The sequence below is a fragment of the Schistocerca piceifrons genome, chromosome 9 (genome assembly GCF_021461385.2).
Source record: "Schistocerca piceifrons isolate TAMUIC-IGC-003096 chromosome 9, iqSchPice1.1, whole genome shotgun sequence".
Taxonomy (NCBI): Eukaryota; Metazoa; Arthropoda; class Insecta; order Orthoptera; family Acrididae; genus Schistocerca; species Schistocerca piceifrons.
In genome coordinates this window covers 139485048-139506832 of record NC_060146.1, presented here as the reverse complement: position 1 = coordinate 139506832, position 21785 = coordinate 139485048, and the positions used below count along the sequence as shown (strand labels likewise).

Below are 21785 nucleotides of genomic sequence, written 5' to 3'. Positions count from 1 at the left end.
CAATGCCATGCATGCAATAGCAATGTCAAGGAGAGGAGACCAAAAGAGCGAGTCGTCTTCCTCCTGGAGGAGGAATCAGGAACATCAAAAGAGTTGTCAAAGAGGAAAATATGATGAAAATCAAAGCTGCCACAATAACAGTAATAGGCATATATATACACACCCAGGTTTACCAGTTGGAAACATAGTGGCTTTGGTATTTGAAGCTACCGAACAAATGAAATATGGCATAAATGTTACACTAGCCAGGGATCTGAATTGTAGATTTGATATGTGGAATGCTAATGCACACATATTGGTAGAAACACTAGATGAGGAAGGTTTTGGACTTGAAAATATAAATGAAATACCTTCATACATAGGATATAACCAGTGCTACTGACTTAGTGTTGTATAAAGGAGGAAACTTAAACAACCATGCATAATTATGGTCCCCAGCAGGAGCCCCCATAAGGAAATATATCTTGCTAATGCCAAGCTTCCACATCAGCACATCACAACCGAGAAAAGAAGCAACTGGACCAAACATATTCCACAAAAATACAACAGGAAATAGCAGAGGTAAACAAAGATGACACCAAAAAGCAAGGGACCAAAAAGAAAGGCAAAACAGAAAAAGCCCTGAAAAATATCCCCAGAAGTATTAAACAGAGCCACAAAAAACCAAAAGAAGAAGCCAACCACCAGAATCATGCTACTGAGGGTGCTACAGATAAAGAAAAGAAACCCTACAGGCACTACACATAGCAAAAAAAAAAAAAAAAAAAAAAAAAAAAAAAAAAAAAAAAAAAAAAAAAAAAAAAGAGACAACAGGAAGATTTAGCTACATATTCAGAAAAAGAAGGAAATACAAATCTATAATAAAAGGAAAAGACTGGAATATATCAACAAAGAGGCAATGAGATTAGCAACAGATGATAAATCAGGCCCATTCATAGCAATGAGGAAGTAAGTCTCACCCACAGAAGGAGAAATTAATGTCGAGAAGCAGGAAACACATATCCTGCAAATATTAATTGAACAGAAAAAATACAAGGCGTATGAAATGCAAGCAATGGAGATTGCACTCAAATTTGAATTGATAAAAAAAAACAATAAAATAAGAATGGAACAAGACAGTGGCAGGTCCAGACAGCATATACATGTAACACTCCACTGGCAGCCTGGAGAAACTATGGAGGGACTTCATGAACAAGTGCCTACAGACAGGAATAATTCTTGAAAACTGGGAAACGTCAGCAATAAAGTCCTGTACAATGGGAGGGGAGTAGTTAGTTTCATGTCCCATGGATCATTTTTCTCAATAAATTGTAGTGATATGGAATGAGTCAATTTACATTCATACAGTAAATTAATTTGTAAATATGGCTACAAGTAGAAATTCTTCCAGGGAATAGGAAGAATTGTCAAGGAGAAACTTTTTCAGCTTTTTCCCAAATTTTACTGCACTGTCTGTGAGACATTTTATGTCACTGCGTAAGTGACCAAAATTTTAATTGCAGCATTGTGAACTTGTTTTTGTGCTAAAAACAATCTTAATGTGGAGTAATGAATGTTGTTTTTTCTTCTGGTATTGTAATTACATACATCTTCGTTTCTTTTGAGCTGTAGTGGGTTATTTACAACAAACCTGATGTGGAGATAAATATATTGTGAATCATTAGTCACAATGCCCAACTCCTTAAACAGATGTCCACAACAAGATTGTTGGTGCACCACATATTATTCTTACAGCACATTGTTGAACAATGAAGACTTTGTTTCTTAAAGATAAGTAGCCCCACAATATTATTTCATATAACATTACTGAATGGAAATATGCAAAATATGCCAAGTTACTGATTTGTCTCCCTCAGGGTTTACAATAATTCTAAGTAAAAATGTGGCTGAGATAAGCTGTTTTAGGAGTTACAAAATGTGTATTTTTCATTGTAAATTCTCATCAATATGGACACCTAAGAATTCTGACGTTTCCAGTCTATTTATTATTTCCTCACCATATGTTACATGCATCATTGGTGTAGGACTAGAAAGCTTTTCCTTCAAAATATTCACAATAATACTCAACAAAAGACTACTTCAGTCAAGAGAAACATCCTAGAATGCTAGGTTGGCTCTATGAAGGGCAGGAGCACAGTACAGGGGGTAAAATACTATACCACACAATCTGTGTTGTAGATCTCAGGGAAGTGTTCAACTCAACAAATAGAGGAAAATTAATAGACAGACTGAAGAAAGTGACCAGGGAGGATGGAAAGGGGGGGGGGGGGGAGACCAGCCCACTAGTGAGAGCAATCAAGGCATGCCTTCAGCAAAATCTGATCCAAATAAACTACATTATAACAGTACTGATGTTTCAGAGAAAATTATATAGACAAAAGGAGCTATCCAAGAAGACCCTATGAGTTCAACATCTACACAGCAGGTGTGACAAACATAATAGAAGAAATCTCAAAATCAGAAATATTTCTGTATGCAGATGACATGGTGTTGTACTTCTGTAAGCAATATACTGTGTCATATTTTCAATGCCTCTTTGCAGCAAGGAATTGTTCCTGATAGACTAAAGTATGCTATCGTGAAGCCTCTCTTTAAGAAAGGGGAGAAAACTGATGTTAAAAATTTCAAACCAATATCTCTCCTGACTGTGTTTTCAAAGGTACTAGAAAAGCTCATGTATTCTAGAATTTTAGAACACCTACATAAATTCAATATTCTCAGCAAACATCAGTTTGGTTTCCGGAAAGGTCTGTCAACTGAACAAGCAATATATGCTTTTATAGATAAGGTTTTGGAATCTCTAAATGAGAAAATGGTGACAACAGGGTTATTTTGTGATTTATGTAAAGCCTTTGACACTGTGAACCACCAAATACTGTTACTGAAGGCAGACCATCTAGGAATAAGTGGTGTAGCAAATAACTGGCTTCAGTCATACCTGACAGAGAGGAAACAGAAAGTAGTCTTAGATAAGTCAGACAATTTGTGTGGTGGAATGATTTCATCGGAATGGAGAGACATAAATTGTGGAGTTCCACAGGGCTCTATTCTTGGTCCTTTACTGTTCCTGTTATTTATAAATGATTTATCTTATTCTTCAATGATTCAGTGCAATTTTACCATCTTTGCAGATGATACTAACATAATGGTTAATGGTCTTAAATGTGAAAATGTTCAAGAGTCTGTTAATACTATTCTTATAGATTTAATGAAATGGTTTACTGCAAATGGTCTTTCACTTAACCTGAGTAAGACTAATTATATTCAGTTCACCCCAACTGCCAAAACTGAGGAAGAAACGACTGTTAAATTGCCACACAGGTCATAGAAAGAGTGGAAGTAACAAAGTTTCTAGGCGTGAAGATTGACTGTAGAGTAAACTGGTCCCATCACATTTTAGATCTTTACAAGAGACTCAGCTCTTCAGTTTTTGCAATGCGAATCATCTCTGTCAGTGCAAACTTAAGCATTAAAAAAGCTGCATACTATGGTTACTTCCGTTCTTTGATGGCATATGGAATTATTTTCTGGGGAAATCAACCTCTTGCAAAGAAAATATTCATGGCTCAGAAGCGTGTTGTAAGAGTGATGTCTGGTGTAGATCCTAGATGCAGCTGCAGAAGCCTATTCCGGAATCTGGGAATTCTTACAACTACTTCTCAATATATATACTCACTTATGTGTTTCATAAGTAAAAACACTGATTTATACAAATGTAACAGTGAATACCATCAGTATAACACAAGGAGGAAACATGATTTCCACACTGAAGGTAAAAATTTGAAGATTGTGCAGAAGGGTGTACAGTCCTCTGGTATAAAGATATTTAATGCTCTTCCTCCAGAAATCAAATGTGAAATTGCCAACAAATCTACATTTAAAGAGCTTCTGAGGCAATTTCTTTTAGCCATGTCATTTTACAGTTTGGAAGAGTTTATGAAACACAGTGAGAAACGGCCTTAAAATAAGATGTATTATCATATAAATTGAACATTAAGCTGAACATTCTTGTCACATATGTAACTCTTTTAGTGTTAACTGCTTATATTTAACAGTCTGGGTTATATGACCTTTCAGGTTTAATTTACTTTGTTTTATACCTGTAATCTGTAGGTCTAAGGATTCTCATTCCATTATATTGTGTTATGGATCATTGTAGTGGTTAAGTAACTTTATATTCTTTACCTGTAAACATAGTGTACTAGTACTTGTCATTGACAATGTAAAAATTGACACACACTACATCCATGTGAAATTGTCACAGTTGGATCCATGGTGTAAGAAATAAATAAATAAATAAATAAAAATCAGCAGTAAGAGAGGACTTACAGAAGGCACTGTCAAGGTCTAGGAACTTGGGAAAAGATAACTGACCTACAGGTAGACCAAGAGAACACTGTTCAACTGACATCCAGGAAGGGAGGAACAACATCATTCAAAGTCAGTATAGCTCTATACAATGAAACACTGCAAATACTAGTGAAATACAAATACCTGGTAGCTACATTACACTTATCTGTAACATTTTTCAGTATGCATATCCAAGAAAGAGCAGCAGCTGCCATCAAAGCTTCATATAATACCTCTAACATAACCAATCTATTGACAAGAACACAGATGACACTATACAGAGGAAGTGGTGCCAGTTGTAATGTATGGAGCAGAGATCATATGGGAAAAACTTATAGATCAGCAATATGAAAAGAATAGAAAAAGTGAGGATGCATTCATGAAGAGGGCATGAGGAGCAGGAGAAACAGCGCCATCACAAATTAACAAATGTGATTGTGAAAGAGACCTATTTCATGGATTACAACACTGGCTACCTTACACAGGACCGTATCAGGAATTAATGTTATGGACTAGAAGACAAGGCAACAAACCTATTCTACAACACACCATCCATCAGGATAACAGCTGGAGCACAGCTGTCAGAAAAAGAGCCACGTAGCAACAATACTTGGGCAATACATGTGTTTCATCATAAAATATGTATCAACAACAGATTTCATGAACCAAGTGGAGAGTTTAAATGTGTATTATGCAGACGAGTGTTTAAAAAATACATCATAACATGTATGAAGAGAAAATGCTACAAGAAACTACAGAAAAGGCCAATAAAATTGTATAAACTTGTATAATAGTGCTCAGTCTGAGTACATCAGTATGTGTATATCTTGCATTTATATACTAACACAAAAGAAATACGTAATACTTATAATGGTTTATTTTCAGAATTATCTATAAGTTACATTGAACTTCACCTTCCTGAAAAATATTAAAACTTATAGAAGTTACGTGCAAGCACGGCATTGCTTTTTTGTATGCAGGGTCTTACTCAGAGCTGTTCAAGCTATCGGAGCTGTCTTCATCATCTTCCACATTTTCTCTAGCCAGGGGCACACACACACCTTTAGAACCACACACTAAATGTGGCCCGCACATTGTGTTTTCGGGAACTTTCTTGTGGCACCTTTCTCCATTTTCTGTGCAGAACAAAAGAATATACATATGATAAAAATTTCATGTAGATTTAATTACAATCATAAATTGGTACTCACCACACAGAAGAGATACTGAGTGGCAGACAGGCACATTTAAGGAACATTTAAAAGTAGATCAAATGCCTGGCTCTATCTCTTACTTTAAATGTACCTGTGTGTCAGTTGCTGCCTCCTCTATGTGGTGAGTAGCAATCTATCCTCTTTCATTGCTTTTATTACCTCCCACATTTTCCTTAGCTTACTTATAATTATGTATGGAAAAGAACTTAATTAGAAAACTAACATCAAAGAGTTAGTAAAACATCATAATCATGTAGATTTGGATGCCTGAGTAAGAAAGTGGGTCATGTCTAGTTTTGACATTTTTGAATCATACATTGATACTTAATCTGCTATTCATCTGGAAAATGAACTTGGTTTGGATGGGCTGCCACAATCATTCCATGTGCAGTCTGCCATTCATTGCTGAGTTTACTGTCTGTAAGGGTCTCTAATAAATACAGACTTATTACATGTTGGTGTTGCATTTGTACTAACTATCCAATTTAATTTTGTAGATATATTTCATTGTAAATTACTTTCTTCAATGTAATGAGAAAAAACACATAAATTTTGTCAAACCTGAGTGCTCTTCAGGGAATTCCAGGTTGCTGTGGAGATGAGTTTAAGGAATTTGAGTCAATAAATACACAACATGCATAAAATATCTGTCTTCCAAGTATTAAGTTAAAAAACAAGGGTAGAGCAGTGTGCCCCATTAAGGAATGGGACTACAGACAAATTTTAATGAAGATTTTAATATTTTTGTGTAAAAAAAGGATGCATGGCAAATATGTGATTGATTTAAAATTGATAACCAGATACCTGAAAGTACGGGTAGCAAGAGAGAGATTTAGAAAGGCAAAGAATGAAGATTTTATAGGAACACTTCTCATGTAGTCTCAGCTTGTTAAAGGTATTAACACAACAGCTGCAGCTGCATCATTTGTAACCCATTCCACAATTCTTTGGTTTCTCAGTATTTTCCATTGTTGCCTAGTTTGCTGCATTTCTGTGACTTTTTATCAAATTAGATAATTACTGAACACACTTCACTTTACTTTTTATTGGGAAACCTTAAAAGAGAAGAATCCAGATTCACTTAAAACCATGGGAAAATGCAGTGCTTATAGTGATTTAATATCTCATACAGCTTCATGTTTATTTTTAGATTACCTTTGACCAGCAAACTCAAAATTCACTTTAATGTCACTACCTTAGCAGTTCTCTAGCAGTGGAGGGGAGGAAGATCAGACTGGAACATGTCTGAAAATGTACACAAGTATCACACCAACAGTGCTTTGTTCCATGAAATACAGTGTTTGTAATGCATCATAACTGTGTAAACAGTACTTGTAATATACACAAGTATTATGGCCAAATGCCTTAGAACAGAACAGGACATTGTAAATGGCTGAAGTGAGATTTTGGTTCATGAATCTAAGGGTTAGCCACTGGTGTTTCCATCTGAGGAAGAATTGCCATAACCTATAGTTTTAGATTCTTCATCAGAAAATGATGTTACACCACATGATGATATATTGAATTATGCTGAAGAAATAAGCATGTTTATATGTTATTTTATTAGGTTGGTGCATAAGTAATGTTTTTCCATAAGTTCACATAACAGAGACATTAGTCATCAATAATATATTCTCCTTCACTGTTTACAACAGTCTGTCAATGCTGTGGCAACTTTTCAGTTCCATGACTGTAGAAACCACATGATTTTGGGGGACAGAATTTGTCAAGGCATTTTTGGACCACATTTTCATATAGAAAAGAAGTTTCTTGAAGGTTGTTTGATGGAGAGCACAAAAGGTGGAAAATCTGAGGGAACAAGATCAGGTGAATAATGTGGGTGTAGAATAACTTCCCAACCCAATTCCTGTATAGAGTTTTCTGTCATTTATCACAGAGTAGCATCACTTCACACTGTCTTCCTGGTCACTGTTCTTGGATTGCGTCCAGAAGACATCTCAGTTATTAATCATAAATGGCAGTAGTGATGGTTGCACCTTGGGGAACCAATTTATAGTACACCACACCATTGCTATTCCACCAAATGCATAACATTACCTTTTGTGGATGCTTGCAGGTCTTTGTATGGGGAGCTGCATTTTTGTTTGGGCCCTTTCTTTTCCTTATATTAGCATGAAGGCACCATTTCTCATCAACAATAATGATACTGGATAGTAATGGTTGATGTTGTTCATGAGCCAATTGGAGACAAGTAAGCAGAGATGCATGTATAGCCATCCATTGTTTTTTGTGATTGTGGCTTAGAGCATGTGGTACCCATACACATGATTTTTGGAACTTACCCATTTCATGCCAGATGTCACACGATGGTGGAATGATCACAGTTCATCACATTTATTTTATTTTATTTTATTTATTTATTTATCCATCCATAGACAATAAATATTGTATGGATATTGTCCAAAAGTACACGCAAATTCATGGGAGACAATTAGTACAAAAGGAACATACAAAATTTTACATTAAATAGCGCAAAGAATAATACATACAAAATTCTACAGAAAATGTACAAAGAATAATACTTGGTCATACAAGACACAGTAATATAACCTTTTATGCATGTATACTAACAGTATTGTAACTGCATAGACTGTTTGTTCTAAGGCTTTACTTTTGTCTTCCCTAAGCAGGAAGCCCCCCCCCCCCCCCCCCCTCCCATGAACCATGGACCTTGCCATTGGTGGGCAGGCTTGCATGCCTCAACAATACACATAGCCGTACCGTAGGTGCAACCACAACGGAGGGGTATCTGTTGAGAGGCCAGGCAAACATGTGGTTCCTGAAGAGGAACAGCAGCCTTTTCAGTAGTTGCAGGGCCAACAGTCTGGATGATTGACTGATCTGGCCTTGTAACACTAACCAAAATGGCCTTGCTGTTCTGGTGTTGCGAACGGCTGAAAGCAAGGGGAAACTACAGCTGTAATTTTTCCCAAGGGCATGCAGCTTTACTGTATGATTAAATGATGAATTCGTCCTCATGGGCAAAATATTCTGGAGGTAAAACAGTCCCCCATTCAGATCTCTGGGCGGGGACTACTCAGGAGGACATCGTTATCAGGAGAAAGAAAACTGGTGTTCTATGGATCAGAGTGTGGAATGTCAGATTCCTTAATCAGGCAGGTAGGTTAGAAAATTAAAAAAGGGAAATGGATAGGTTAAAGTTAGATATAGTGGGAAATAGTGAAGTTTGGTGGCAGGAGGAACAAGACTTTGGTCAGGTGAATACAGGGTTATAAATACAAAATCAAATAGGGGTAATGCAGGAGTAGGTTTAATAATGAATAAAAAAATAGGAGTGCGGGTAAGCTACTACAAACAGCATAGTGAACGCATTATTGTGGCCGAGATAGACACAAAGCCCATGCTACTATAGTAGTACAAGTTTATATGCCAACTAGCTCTGCAGATGACGAAGAAATTGATGAAATGTATGTTGAGATAAAAGAAATTATTCAGGTAGTGAAGGGAGACGAAAATTTAATAGTCATGGGTGACTGGAATTCGAGAGTAGGAAAAGGGAGAGAAGGAAACATAGTAGGTGAATATGGACTGGGGCTAAGAAATGAAATAGGAAGTCGCCTGGTAGAATTTTGCGCAGAGCATAACTTAATCATAGCTAACACTTGGTTCAAGAAACATGAAAGAACGTCGTATACATGGAAGAACCCTGGAGATATTAAAAGGTATCAGATAGATTATATAATGGTAAGACAGAGATTTAGGAACCAGGTTTTAAATTGTAAGACATTTCTAGGGGCAGATGTGGACTCTGACCACAATCTATTGGTTAGGAATTGTAGATTAAAACTGAAGAAACTGCAAAAAGGTGGAAAATTAAGGAGATGGGACCTGGATAAACTGAAAGAACCAGAGATTGTACAGAGTTTCAGGGAGAGCATAAGGGAACAATTGACAGGAATGGGGGAAAGAAATACAGTAGAAGAAGAATGGGTAGCCCTGAGGGATGAAGTAGTGAAGGCAGCAGAGGATCAAGTAGGTAAAAAGAGGGCTAGTAGAAGCCCTTGGGTAACAGAAGAAATATTGAATTTAATTGATGAAAGGAGAAAATATAAAAATGCAGTAAATGACGCAGGCAAAAAAGAATACATACGTCTCAAAAATGATATCGGGAGGAAGTGCAAAATGGCTAAGCACGGATGGCTAAAGGACAAATGTGAGGATGTAGAGGCTTATCTCACTAGGGGTAAGATAGATACTGCCTACAGGAAAATTAAAGAAACCTTTGGAGAAAGGAGAACCACTTGCATGAATATAAAGAGCTTTGATGGAAACCCATTTCTAAGCAAAGAAGGGAAAGCAGAAAGGTCGAAGGAGTATATAGAGGGTCTATACAAAGGCGATGTACTTGAGGACAATATTATGGAAATGGAAGAGGATGTAGATGAAGATAAAATGGGAGATATGATGCTGCATGAAGAGTTTGACAGAGCACTGAAAGACCTGAGTCGAAACAAGGCCTCCGGAGTAGACAACATTTCATTAGAACTACTGACAGCCAGTCCTGACAAAACTCTACCATCTGGTGAGCAAGATGTATGAGACAGGTGAAATACCCTCAGACTTCAAGAAGAATATAATAATTCCAATCCCAAAGAAAGCAGGTGTTGACAGATGTGAAAATTACCGAAGTATCAGTTTAATAAGTCATAGCTGCAAAGTACTAACGTGAATTCTTTACAGACGAATGGAAAAACTGATAGAAGCCGACCTCAGGGAAGATAAGTTAGCAGCAGCAAAGGCTCAGATATTCTCAGCAGCAGTGTCAGATAAACCAATAGCAGCAGAATCACCACAATCATCAGCAGAGCTGTCGTCATCAGCAACAGCATCCAGAACAGCAGACCCCATAATACTACCTCAAGGCAATGAAAATGCATGTGAGGAAAACATACAAAGGTCATTAGCCACAGCAGCTAACAAAGAAGGACAGTCACCAAGTTGGGGAGGACAGGAGCCACCAGCAAAAGCAACCACACAGAAGAGGTACCTGAGGCCTGGGAGATCAACAGCAGAAGCAGCTTCCAATCAAGACAGATGCCTGAGAACTAGGAGACCTGTTACACTAAGTGAGGATTTTTTATGGTACCGAGTAAGCAGAAAGAGAACATGGAGAAAGATGTAAGTAAAACTGTCCATCATAAATACCAGTGTCACAATAGTGAGAGGAATATAAACACCGGACAAAGATACGATCCAGGTTTAATGACACAAACTGAAAAAAGTCACTGCATAGTACCAGAAGCAAAGGGAGCAAGTGAAGTGCTTAGTATATTACAGGAAGGGGAACTATTACATTTAAAGCCAACTGTTAGAATACTTCACCAAAATGTTCAATACATAAACAGTAAAACAGAGGAACTCTAGGTAATATTACAGGAGTATAGGCCAAACATTCTAGTAGTTACAGAACATGGGGTAAAAGAAAATCACATAGGAATGTACAACTTGAAGAATTATGTGAAAGTAGCCAGTTTTTGCAGAACTTCCTATAAAGGTGGTGGGGTTGCCATTTTTTCTAACTATAAATCAACCAAAGCCATAAATATAACAAAATATGCTACAGAATTGAGCTTTGAAGCTGCAGCACTGGAAACTAAAATTGCTGGGAATTTATGTTGTGTATTAGGTTTGTATCGATCACCAAATGGTATAATTAAAACCTTCTTTGAACAGCTGGAAGATATAATCCAACACCTCTCAAAAACATATGCTTATTTGATCATTATAGGAGATCTGAACATAGACACGAGTAAAAATACAGACAATACTAAGACCCTACTGGACTTATTGTGCATATACAATCTAAAAATAAAAATAGATAAACCAACCAGAGTAACAAAGCATAGTGAAACTATTATTGATCACGTAATAACAAATATTCCTACATGCTATTGTGACACACAGGTAATAAACTCCACATTAGCAGACCATTTTGCAATCATGATAGACATAAATATGAAGACTAGTGATTCAGTGCAAAAGATATGGGAGATGAGACGACAGAACTACCCACATAACATAAATCTGCTAAAAAAGATGTTAGAGGCAGAAAACTGGGATACAATATATTCAGTTAAAGATGCAAACACCAAATGGAACCAGTTTTATTCTTTATTCAATTATTATTATGATGTTACATGTCCTGTTAGTAAAAGGCTTGTCAAACAGCAACAAAAAAAGAAAAGCTGGGTGATTGGAGAAGTAATTCATGCCAGAAATAATCTGAGGGTGTATTATGACCTCTCCAAACAAAAAAATACTGAGGCCTACAACACACTGTATAAAATAAAAAAGAAAGAGTACTGTAGTTTTATCAGAGAAACTAAAGGATCATTCATCAGGATGTCTATAGATAAGGGAAAGAACTACTTGAAAGGTTTACGGTCGTTCATTAATGAAGAGAGACGAAAAGTAACAAATCGGGCAGAGGACATCTGCCCACTGATGAGTGGGAAAAGCAACACAAACCCTCTCGAAGTAGCCAATACTTTTAACAGATATTATATTACTGTAGTAGACGAATTAATAAGTCAAAATAAAACAAATGCAGTAAGTAAATTGTTAAACCCCCCACATACAAATCACACTATGGTTTTCATACCTACAACAGATGCAGAAGTGTCAAACCTAATAAAACAACTTAAAATTAAACATTCATCTGGCTTGGATGGTGTCACATCTCATCTCATAAAGGAATGCAGGGAATGTATATTAAAACCATTGACACACATGTTGAATGCTGCGATAGAAGAAGGTATATTTCCAGATTCACTGAAAGTAAGTAAAGTGAAGCCAATATTTAAGAAAGGGAACAGGGATGAATTAGGAAATTACAGGCCAATATCATTGATCTCAACATTTGCTAAAATCTATGAAATGGTAATAAAGAATAGAATTGTAATTTTTATAACAAAGTACAGTATACTGCATTCATCACAACATGGTTTCAGAGAAGGGAAGTCAACAAAAACAGCATCAACAGATATAATTGACCACATTCTTAATTAACTTGACAGGCAACAAAAGACTTGTGGGATTTTTATGGACCTGTCTAAGGTATTTGTTTGTGTGAACCACTCAAAATTAATGATGAAATTATATCAGTATGGAATTAGAGGAAAATGCTATGACATACTTAAATCATACATTACAAATAGGAAACAATGCACAGAAATCAGACATACTAGTGGGGGAAATATAACAAACTACAGATCAGAATTACAAACAGTTAAACACGGTGTGCCGTAAGGGTCTGTGCTTGGGCCAATACTATTTATACTCTACGTAAATGACTTCCCTAGCTATATAAATCAGAAACGTATAATGTATGCTGATGACACAACAATCATTTGCACAGCTGACACAAAGGAGGAGCTTGAGAAGTAAGCACTCCTGACTATTTAAAATACAAATAAATATTTAACACAAAACAACCTGTTTATGAATCAGTCTGAAACAATGAATGTAGTATTTCAGACCAAGAATAGTGAAAATTATAATATAAATGTTAATATAAATGGAAAGACTATAAAGAAGTAACCAGCACAAATTTTCTAGGAACTATAATAGACAAACATTTGGCACGGGGGGAGCACATAGATGCACCGTGTAAAAAGATAAACAAACAGATCTTCATCATGCATAAAACAGCTAAGACTGTGGATGATAAAGTCCTCAGATCAATGTATTATGGACTAGTCTTCTCACATTTGTCTTATTCAGTTCATATATGGGGAAATGCACAAGCTGGTTACCTAAAAGGAATATTCACAATTCAGAAAATGGCAGTGAGTGCATTGCAAAAATACCACCAAGACAGAGCTATAGGCAAGCTTTTGTACACTATACTATTATGACAGTATATTCACTGTACATATACCAAAGCATAATGGCGATAAGGTCAAGTGATAAACACCTCCTAAATAAAGATGTACACAAACACGGTACAAGAGGAAATGAAAATTACTACATGATAAACAGAAATCTAAAACTGTCTATGACTGCCCCAGAAGAAGCAGGAAAAAGGTTTTTTAATAAACTCCCCAAAATCATTAAAAAAGAAACAGATCTAAAATGTTTTAAAAATCATTTGAAACTATATCTCACAGAGAAATGTATATACAGTTTGAGTGAATACTAAGATGGTGTTGAAATATATCATTACTGAAATGTACCTTTAACGATTATCATTTCTGTATGTTGTTTGGATTTGTGTGTACATATAATGTGAAACATGTAAAACCTTTGTATGATTATGGACTATTTCTGTTTAATTATTTGTTTCATTTATATACAATGAAATCAGGTTTGATGTTAATAGGCTATTGTATGACACACCCAATACTCTCAGCCGGATTTTCAGCTGGAGTCTATGGGCAAAGAATAAATAAATAGATAAATAAAAGTTTGGATTCCTTAGAAATGTTGGAACACGTGAGGCAATAGTGACCCTACGACTTATCTTAGAAGAAAGATTAAGGGAAGGCAAACCTACGTTTCTAGCATTTGTAGACTTAGAGATAGCTTTTGACAATATTGATTCGAATACTCTCTTTCAAATTCTGAAGGTGGCAGGGATAAAATACAGGGAGCAAAAGGCTATTTACAATTTGTACAGAAAGCAGATGGCAGTTACAAGAGTCGAGGGATATGAAAGGGAAGCAGTGGTTGGGAAGGGAGTGAGACAGGGTTGTAGCCTATCCCCGATGCTATTCAATCTGTATATTGAGCAAGCAATAAAGGAAACAAAAGAAAAGTTCAGAATAGGTATTAAAATCCATGGAGAAGAAATAAAAACTTTGAGGTTCCCCGATGACATTGTAATTCTGTCAGAGACAGCAAAGGACTTGGAAGAGCAGTTGAACAGAATGGACAGTGTCTTGAAAGGAGGGTATAAGATGAACATCAACAAAAGCAAAACAAGGATAATGGAATGTAGTCGAATTAAGTCGGGTGATGCTGAGGGAATTAGATTAGGAAATGAGACACTTAAAGTAGTAAAGGAGTTTTGATATTTGGGGAGCAAAATAACTGATGATGGTCGAAGTAGAGAGGATATAAAATGTATACTGGCAATGGCAAGAAAAGTGTTTCTGAAGAAGAAAAATTTGTAACATCGAGTATAGATTTAAATGTCAGGAAGTCGTTTCTGAAAGTATTTGTATGGAGTGTAGCCAGGTATGGAAGTGAAACGTGGACGATAAATAGTTTAGACAAGAAGAGAATAGAAGCTTTCAAAATGTGGTGCTACAGAAGAATGCTGAAGATTAGATGGGTAGATCACATAATTAATGAGGAGGTATTGAACAGAATTGGGGAGAAGAGGAGCATGTGGCACAACTTGACTAGAAGAAGGGATCGGTTTGTAGGACATGTTCTGAGGCCTCAGAGGGATCACCAATTTAGTATTGGAGGGAAGCGTGGAGGGTAAAAATCGTAGAGGGAGACCAAGAGATGAATACACCAAGTAGATATAGAAGGATGTAGGCTGCAGTAGGTACTGGGAGATGAAGAAGCTTGCACAGGATAGAGTAGCATGGAGAGCTGCATCAACCCAGTCTCAGGACTGAAGACCACAACAACAACAAGAAGCCGGAAGCCCTTATATTCATTACAGTAATTCAGTAAAGATTTTACCACACTCAACAGCTGTCCATCAGATTTAAAAAATTAACAGAAACTTTAGGGGATGAAAGACAGGGTTTCCAGTTTTGCCTTAATAGAAACATTATCAGAATTGACCTGAGTAATCATTTACCAAGTAAAAACACTGTTCAAGGAGAAATCTTTAAATTCTATTTTAAAGCTGTTTTCATCTTCTAACTTTCTCATGTTGGCTGGCAGTATGTTGCAGAGTTTTGCACCAATATGGCTCACATGCCTTTGTGTGTGGGTCCATTTTGGTCACTGAGTGTGGAGTGCTGTGCTATTTTGAATATTGTAGTTATGCAAGTTGGCATTTGTCTGAAAATCTGCAAGGTGGGCCCAAAGATATGAATCACGTTTGTATACATATAAGGATGGTATTGTCAGAACTTTAAGCATGTTGAATAAGGGTTTGCATTGTGTCTGTGGATGACAGTGTGTTATTATTTGGATAGCCCTCTTCTGTAACAGAAAGATTTGTTTTAGACAGCAAGTGGTGGAACCCAAAATATTATTCCATATGTTGCAAGAGACTGAAAATGGTCACAATATTCCATCCTGGCACCCTCGTCAGTACAAACATTTGCAATAATTCTAAGAGCAAAACAGGCTGAGTTAAGTTTCTGCACAAGTTTCATTACATGATAATTAAAATTAAGATTTTCATCTACATGAATCCCCAGCAATTTTGTTGATGCTACTCTGTCTATGACCTTGTCACCCAACATCAAATCAAGATTTACATTTTGACATGTTTTCCCAAAGGGCATATAATTTTTTAATTTGCTTTTAATGTCAACCAGTTTGCATTGAACCAAGTGTGGACATTCATTATTGCTTGATCAGTAGTTGTTTGTAGCATTTGCTCTGGTGTATCTATTATCACACTAGTGTCATCTGCAAATAGTATGGCCTTTGCTGCTCCATCTGAGGTGTGAAAGTCATTTATGTAGACAAGAAATAATAAGGGACCTAGAATATTGCCTTGCGGCAATCCTATTTCCATTTTGTTTGCATCTGATACTAAATTTATTTTGTAGTTGGAGTAATCTGATATCAGTCCTATAATCTGTGTTCTGTTTTGTAGGTAAGATTCAAACCACCTTTTTCCTGTCCTACGAATACCTGATGCTTCCAGTTTTCCTAAAAGAATGCTGTGATTGACTGTATCAAATGCTTTGGAGAGATCTAAATTTATTCCTACTATGCTGTTGTCTTTTTCTAGATTTTTGATTATTTGTTCAGTGTAGCACATTAGTGCTGTTTCTGTATTTCTACCTGCTTGGAAGGCCTGATGATTTCTGTTTAGTAACTTATGATCATTTAGATATTTGTTCATTCTGCGCTTCTTAATTTTTCTATTTTTTGGAAAATGCTGGAAGGAAGGATATCGGCCAAAAGCTTTCTGCCTTATGCTTGTCGCCGTTTTTTAATATTGGCTTAAATTTTGGCATTTTCATTCTTTCCGGGACCGATCCTTCACAAAATGATAAGCTGGCTACATAAGCCTAGGGCCTCGTGATTTGTGCAGCTGTCATTGTTATGATATAAAGAGGCACCTCATCTAATCCTGCTGACATTTTAGGTTTCAAGCTTTTGCTACTTTGGACATTTCATGTTCATCTGTTGGATCTATCCCCATGTTACAAGCAGCTTTTGGAAATTCAGGTTTTTCTTGGTTTGTAAATTTCGAGCTTAATATCTGCCAATTCTCAAGTACACTGACATGGATCATTGTGGAGCAATGTGTTTTAATGATCTTCATCGAACCCTGAAAGTCTTCCTGAATGGCTGAATGGGGAGAGTCACTAATATCAAAATAATCCTTCTTAAAATGAGAAAACTATTTTGTTACTGAGCTCTGTCCAATGGCAGTATTCCCATACATGGAGCAAATGTTTCTGGCTGCCTCCACTGCTGTCACCCCTCTATTGAACTCAAACAGAAGGATATGTCAGAAATGTTCCAATTTCTCCACTTGGCACTCCTTTTTCTAGCATCCACAGCTCCACTCACTATCTCCAAATTACAAAATGACAATATGCGAATTCAAATAGGAACAATGAACTACAAATAGAACTACAGTTGATAAATAAACTGGTAGCAACTGGAATACCAATGTGTGAAATAAAAATGCTGTGAACTTATACACTAACGTTTACCTGTATGCTGCAAAGACACACTCTTCTTGCAATAATTATGTTTATATGTTGGAGCTTTCTTGAGTTATTGCAGGCACAACACTAGATTTATAAAGGCGTGTTTGTGAATGCACTCTATGTATTTTGATATTAACCTTTGACTTTTATAGGGACAGCTCCCACACAGTCTAGATCTACTCATGGCCATGGGTGTTGTCAGGACTACAATGGATACAGAAATGACCAATGTTGTGGACTATTCAGTTTCTTTCAGGTCGAGATATTGTAGCTCCAGATGGAACGACCAGGTGATTGCTCAGCAGGCACATATTGATAATTCAAAGACCATGGGGACCCTCTCTTAATATTTATTTATTTTATTTACCCATCTGTTGACAATAAATATTGTATGGATGTTGTCAAGGGTACATGTAAGCCATTTCAAAGAAATGGGACGAGATCGCTATCGTGCTTGGCATCTTTTGATAATGGACAAAATTTTGGAACATGTTGCAAAATGCACTGAGACCAAAGTACATCAAGTGCTGGATTCAGATATCTGGACTATTAAAGTTGAAGAACTGGAATCTTTTATAGCTATATTGTTTGTCCATGGTGCACTAGGAGCTAAGGGCTTATTAGTAGGCTCACTGTGGTCAGTGTACTGGGGAAATAATTTCATGAAGCAGCAATGGCTCATGATAAATTCAGAGAGATAATGCATTCTCTCAGATTTTACATCAGATCCACAAAATCAGACAAACTGAAGGAAGAAAAGTGGTACAGAAAAGTGGTATGAGTTTATTGTGAATGCACAATGTAGCTACGTATCAGGTGCATATGTAGCAATCAATGAACAGCTTTTTCCTTCAAAGTGCCACTGCAGGTTCACACAGTTCATTGACTCAAAACCAGACAAATATGGGCAAAAGTACTGGATGGCCATTCCAAATATATTGTGAATGCTTCCATTTATCTAGGAAAAGATGTGACTAGGCTGAGCAATGAGCAACTTAATTGTGGAAAAATTGGTGCATCCTTACTCAAACAAGGGAATAAATGTCACACATAACAATTTTTTTGTCTCCTGGACTCTCTCTGAAACCGCAAAAGCAAATTCGACAAGTATTGTGGGCAACATAAATTGATCTTACAGGGAAATACCAGTCTCTGTCAAGAAGGCAAAAGAATGGTCAAATAGTACAGTATTGTTGAAGAAAAATGGTATCACATTGACTGTTTATCAGGGAAAGAGCAGCAAGAAAGTACTGATTATTGGCACTATGCATCCTTGTGTGAAAGTTAATACTGTTTGAAAAAGCAGCCAGATACAATTACATTTTATAACTGTCCTAAATATGGGCTGGTCACATCAATGAAATGGCTCACAATAGTCAGTTGAAGCACCATTCAGATCTTGACCTGCTCACACATTTTGCAACTTACTGGATTCACATGGGATAAATTCATGGATACCATACAACCCTCCAAATAAGAGAAATTTGAAATACAGGGTTTCATACTGTAGCTGTGAGAGTAGCTTGTGGAAAAGAACATAGCAACCAAAAAGATTCTTGCCACCCCTGAAGATATCCCTCACAGACAAGAAAAGGGAATACACTGCCATGTAAAGTCTGACTGCATTGGAAACAAATCATTTGTAAAATGTCATAAGTGTAAGCAAACTGTCTGTAATAAATGCACATCAAAAGACTATAATTTGTGCTCATTATGTGATGCTAGCCAGTAAGGCACCCAAGAAATTTGTGTAAATTTTCTTAATAATAATTCATAATTTGTGAATAGCTATTTTATTTTTGTTAATTTTTAAATAAAATATCCAGCACTTCAAAGAATAAATAAAATATCCAGCATTTCAAAGAATAAATTCATTAGTAGCCTCAGTAAAGGACTGATAATGGCTAATTGAACAGAAAATTACCAATGTCATAAGAGACACAGGCATGGCCATGGTTCTAGGTATGACCAGATATTTGTGGTTGTAGTATTAACAAACAAATTACCCAATATCATATCTGACTGTATGCATAGATTTGAAATTCTACTTTCATGACCTTGTGAGTGAGAAAGCTGCTGTGCTTATGTGACATGAGAGGAGAGGGTAAAATTTGATCATTTGAGTTATTCACTTTATTTTTCTACCCATAAATAATATTTTAGAATGATATTAGACATATCATGTTGCTAGTCTTATACAGAATAAAAAAAAAATTCTTAGACGTTTGTCATTGTTACATAAAAACAAGTTTTTTGTGATAATATTGTGAACAGATAATTGAGAGTAGTACACAGTGATGATAAATACTGATAGCTACAATAATTTATAGAACAATCTTGCAGACATAAGGAAAGTCTACAAAATTTTACATTTTGTGGCATATTGCAGAAGATGTTAAGACATGAACAAAAACTGAAAATTAATTTTTTCAATCATATAAGTTACCCATAATGCAGAAAATATTTAGACATTGAAACAAAATAACTGAATGGCATTTTTGGTCTGGAGACCCCATCTGTGGCTGTTTGGCCAACTACTGCAAGTCTTTTCATTTGACTTAGGTTATTTGCGAATGACACTGTCATTTATTGACTAATAAAGTAATCAGAAGATCAAAACAAGTTGCAAAAAGATTTAGAAAAGATATCTCTATGGTGCAAAAATTGGCAATTGACCCTAAATAATGAAAAGTGTGAAGTCATCCACATGAGTGCTAAAAGCAATCCATTAAACTTTAGTTACATGACAAATCAGTCAACAATCCATTAAACTTTGGTTACATGATGAATCAGTCAACTATAAAGGCCATAAATTCAACTAAATATGTAGGAATTACAATTACAAACAACTTAAATTGGAAGGAACACATAGAAAATGTTGTGGGGAAGGCTAACCAAAGACTGTGTTTTATTGGCAGGACATATAGAAAATGTAACAGATCTATTAAGGAGACTTCTTACACTATACTTGTCTGTTCTCTTTTAGAATACTGCTGTGCAGTGTGGGATACTTTCCAGACAGGACTGATGGAGTACATCAAAAAAGTTCAAAGAAGGGTAACACATTTTGTGTTATCACAAAATAGGTGAGAATGTGTCACTGAAATGGTACAGGATTTGGGGTGGACATAATTAAAACGAGGGTGTTTTTCACTGTGGTGGAACCTTCTCATGAAATTTTAATCACCAACTTTCTCCTCTGAATGTGAAAATATTTTGTTGACACTGAGCTACATAGAAAGAAACGATCACCATGATAAAATAAGGGAAATCAGAACTCGTATGGAAAGACATAGGTGTTCGTTTTTTCTGCACGCTATACAAGACTGGAACAATAGAGAATTGTGAAGGTGGTTCAATGAACCTGCTGCCAGGCACTTAAATGTGATTTGCAGAGTATCGATGTAGATGTATAAGGGGCATTCAAAAAGAAATGAGCCAGAGGCCTAATTACAAAGCTAGTGCACAGTGGAAAACCATTACAAACATGAATGAGGAAAATATCCAAAAATTCAAATTATGCATTCGGGAGACTGACTGGAGGTATGTTTATCTTGCAAATGATGTTAATAGAAAATATAATTTATTTACTGATGAATTATCAGGTATATTTGAAAATGTCTTTCCAAAAAAGGTCTGTAGACTACAGAACAGGCAATCAAGCAAAAAACCATGGCTCATCAAGGGCATAAAACATCATGCCAGAGAAAAAGAGAACTGTATATAATATCCAGACAATCCAATAATCCCCTCCAGATGAAATATTATATGACATCCTGCAAAATCTTAACTAAAGTCATTAAAAATCTAAAAGTATGTGCATACAATCTGAAATTAACTGTTCAAACAATGAAATCAGAACGATTTGGAGTGTAAGAAAGAGGGAAACAGGTACTGCACCATCTGACGATGAAAAAACTGCTGTCCTAAAAATTAACGATTTGGAAATAACTGATAGTAAACAGATAGCGGACACATTTAACAGCCACTTTCTAAGTGTCACCTCTCAAATAGGTTGCAGTGGTGACATAAGGGAAGCTGCAAATATTCTGAAACTTAACCTCCCACAATGTTTTAATGATATAAATGTAACACTCATAACTGTTAATGAAATAAAAAAAAAATTCACTCATTTAAAAGTAAAGGATCTTCAGGTATAGATAACATCTCTAGTAAACTGTTGAAAGCCTGCAGTAATGATGTAAGCGTAGTACTTGCTCACATTTGCAACACGTCTCTTTATGAGGAAGTTGTTCCAGAGAGAATGAAATATGCCATTGTAAGACCTCTTTTCAAGTCTGGCAATGCTACAGATGTCAAAAATTATCATCCTGTCTCTCTCTTAACAACATTTTCAAAGGTTCTTGAAAAGGCA

The 21785-nt window shown here is 36.1% G+C and overlaps 1 protein-coding gene across 2 annotated transcripts in view; it reads right to left on the bottom strand.

The window, feature by feature from the left end:
- Positions 1 to 5264: 5264 nt before the first annotated feature.
- LOC124717155 overlaps positions 5265 to 21785 on the bottom strand; it is a 62177-nt gene continuing 45656 nt past the window's right edge. Inside the window, exons 1-2 of one of the 2 annotated variants that reach the window (XR_007005711.1) lie at positions 5562 to 5603; positions 5265 to 5486 (exon numbers count right to left, since the gene is read on the bottom strand). Coding sequence is in view for 1 of the 2 variants with exons in the window: in XM_047243914.1 (XP_047099870.1) it covers positions 5335 to 5486 (152 nt within the window). In the remaining variant the exon portion in view is untranslated. Of the gene's footprint in view, positions 5487 to 5561; positions 5604 to 21785 lie in introns of those variants that run through there. The other variant, XM_047243914.1, reaches the window with a different exon arrangement.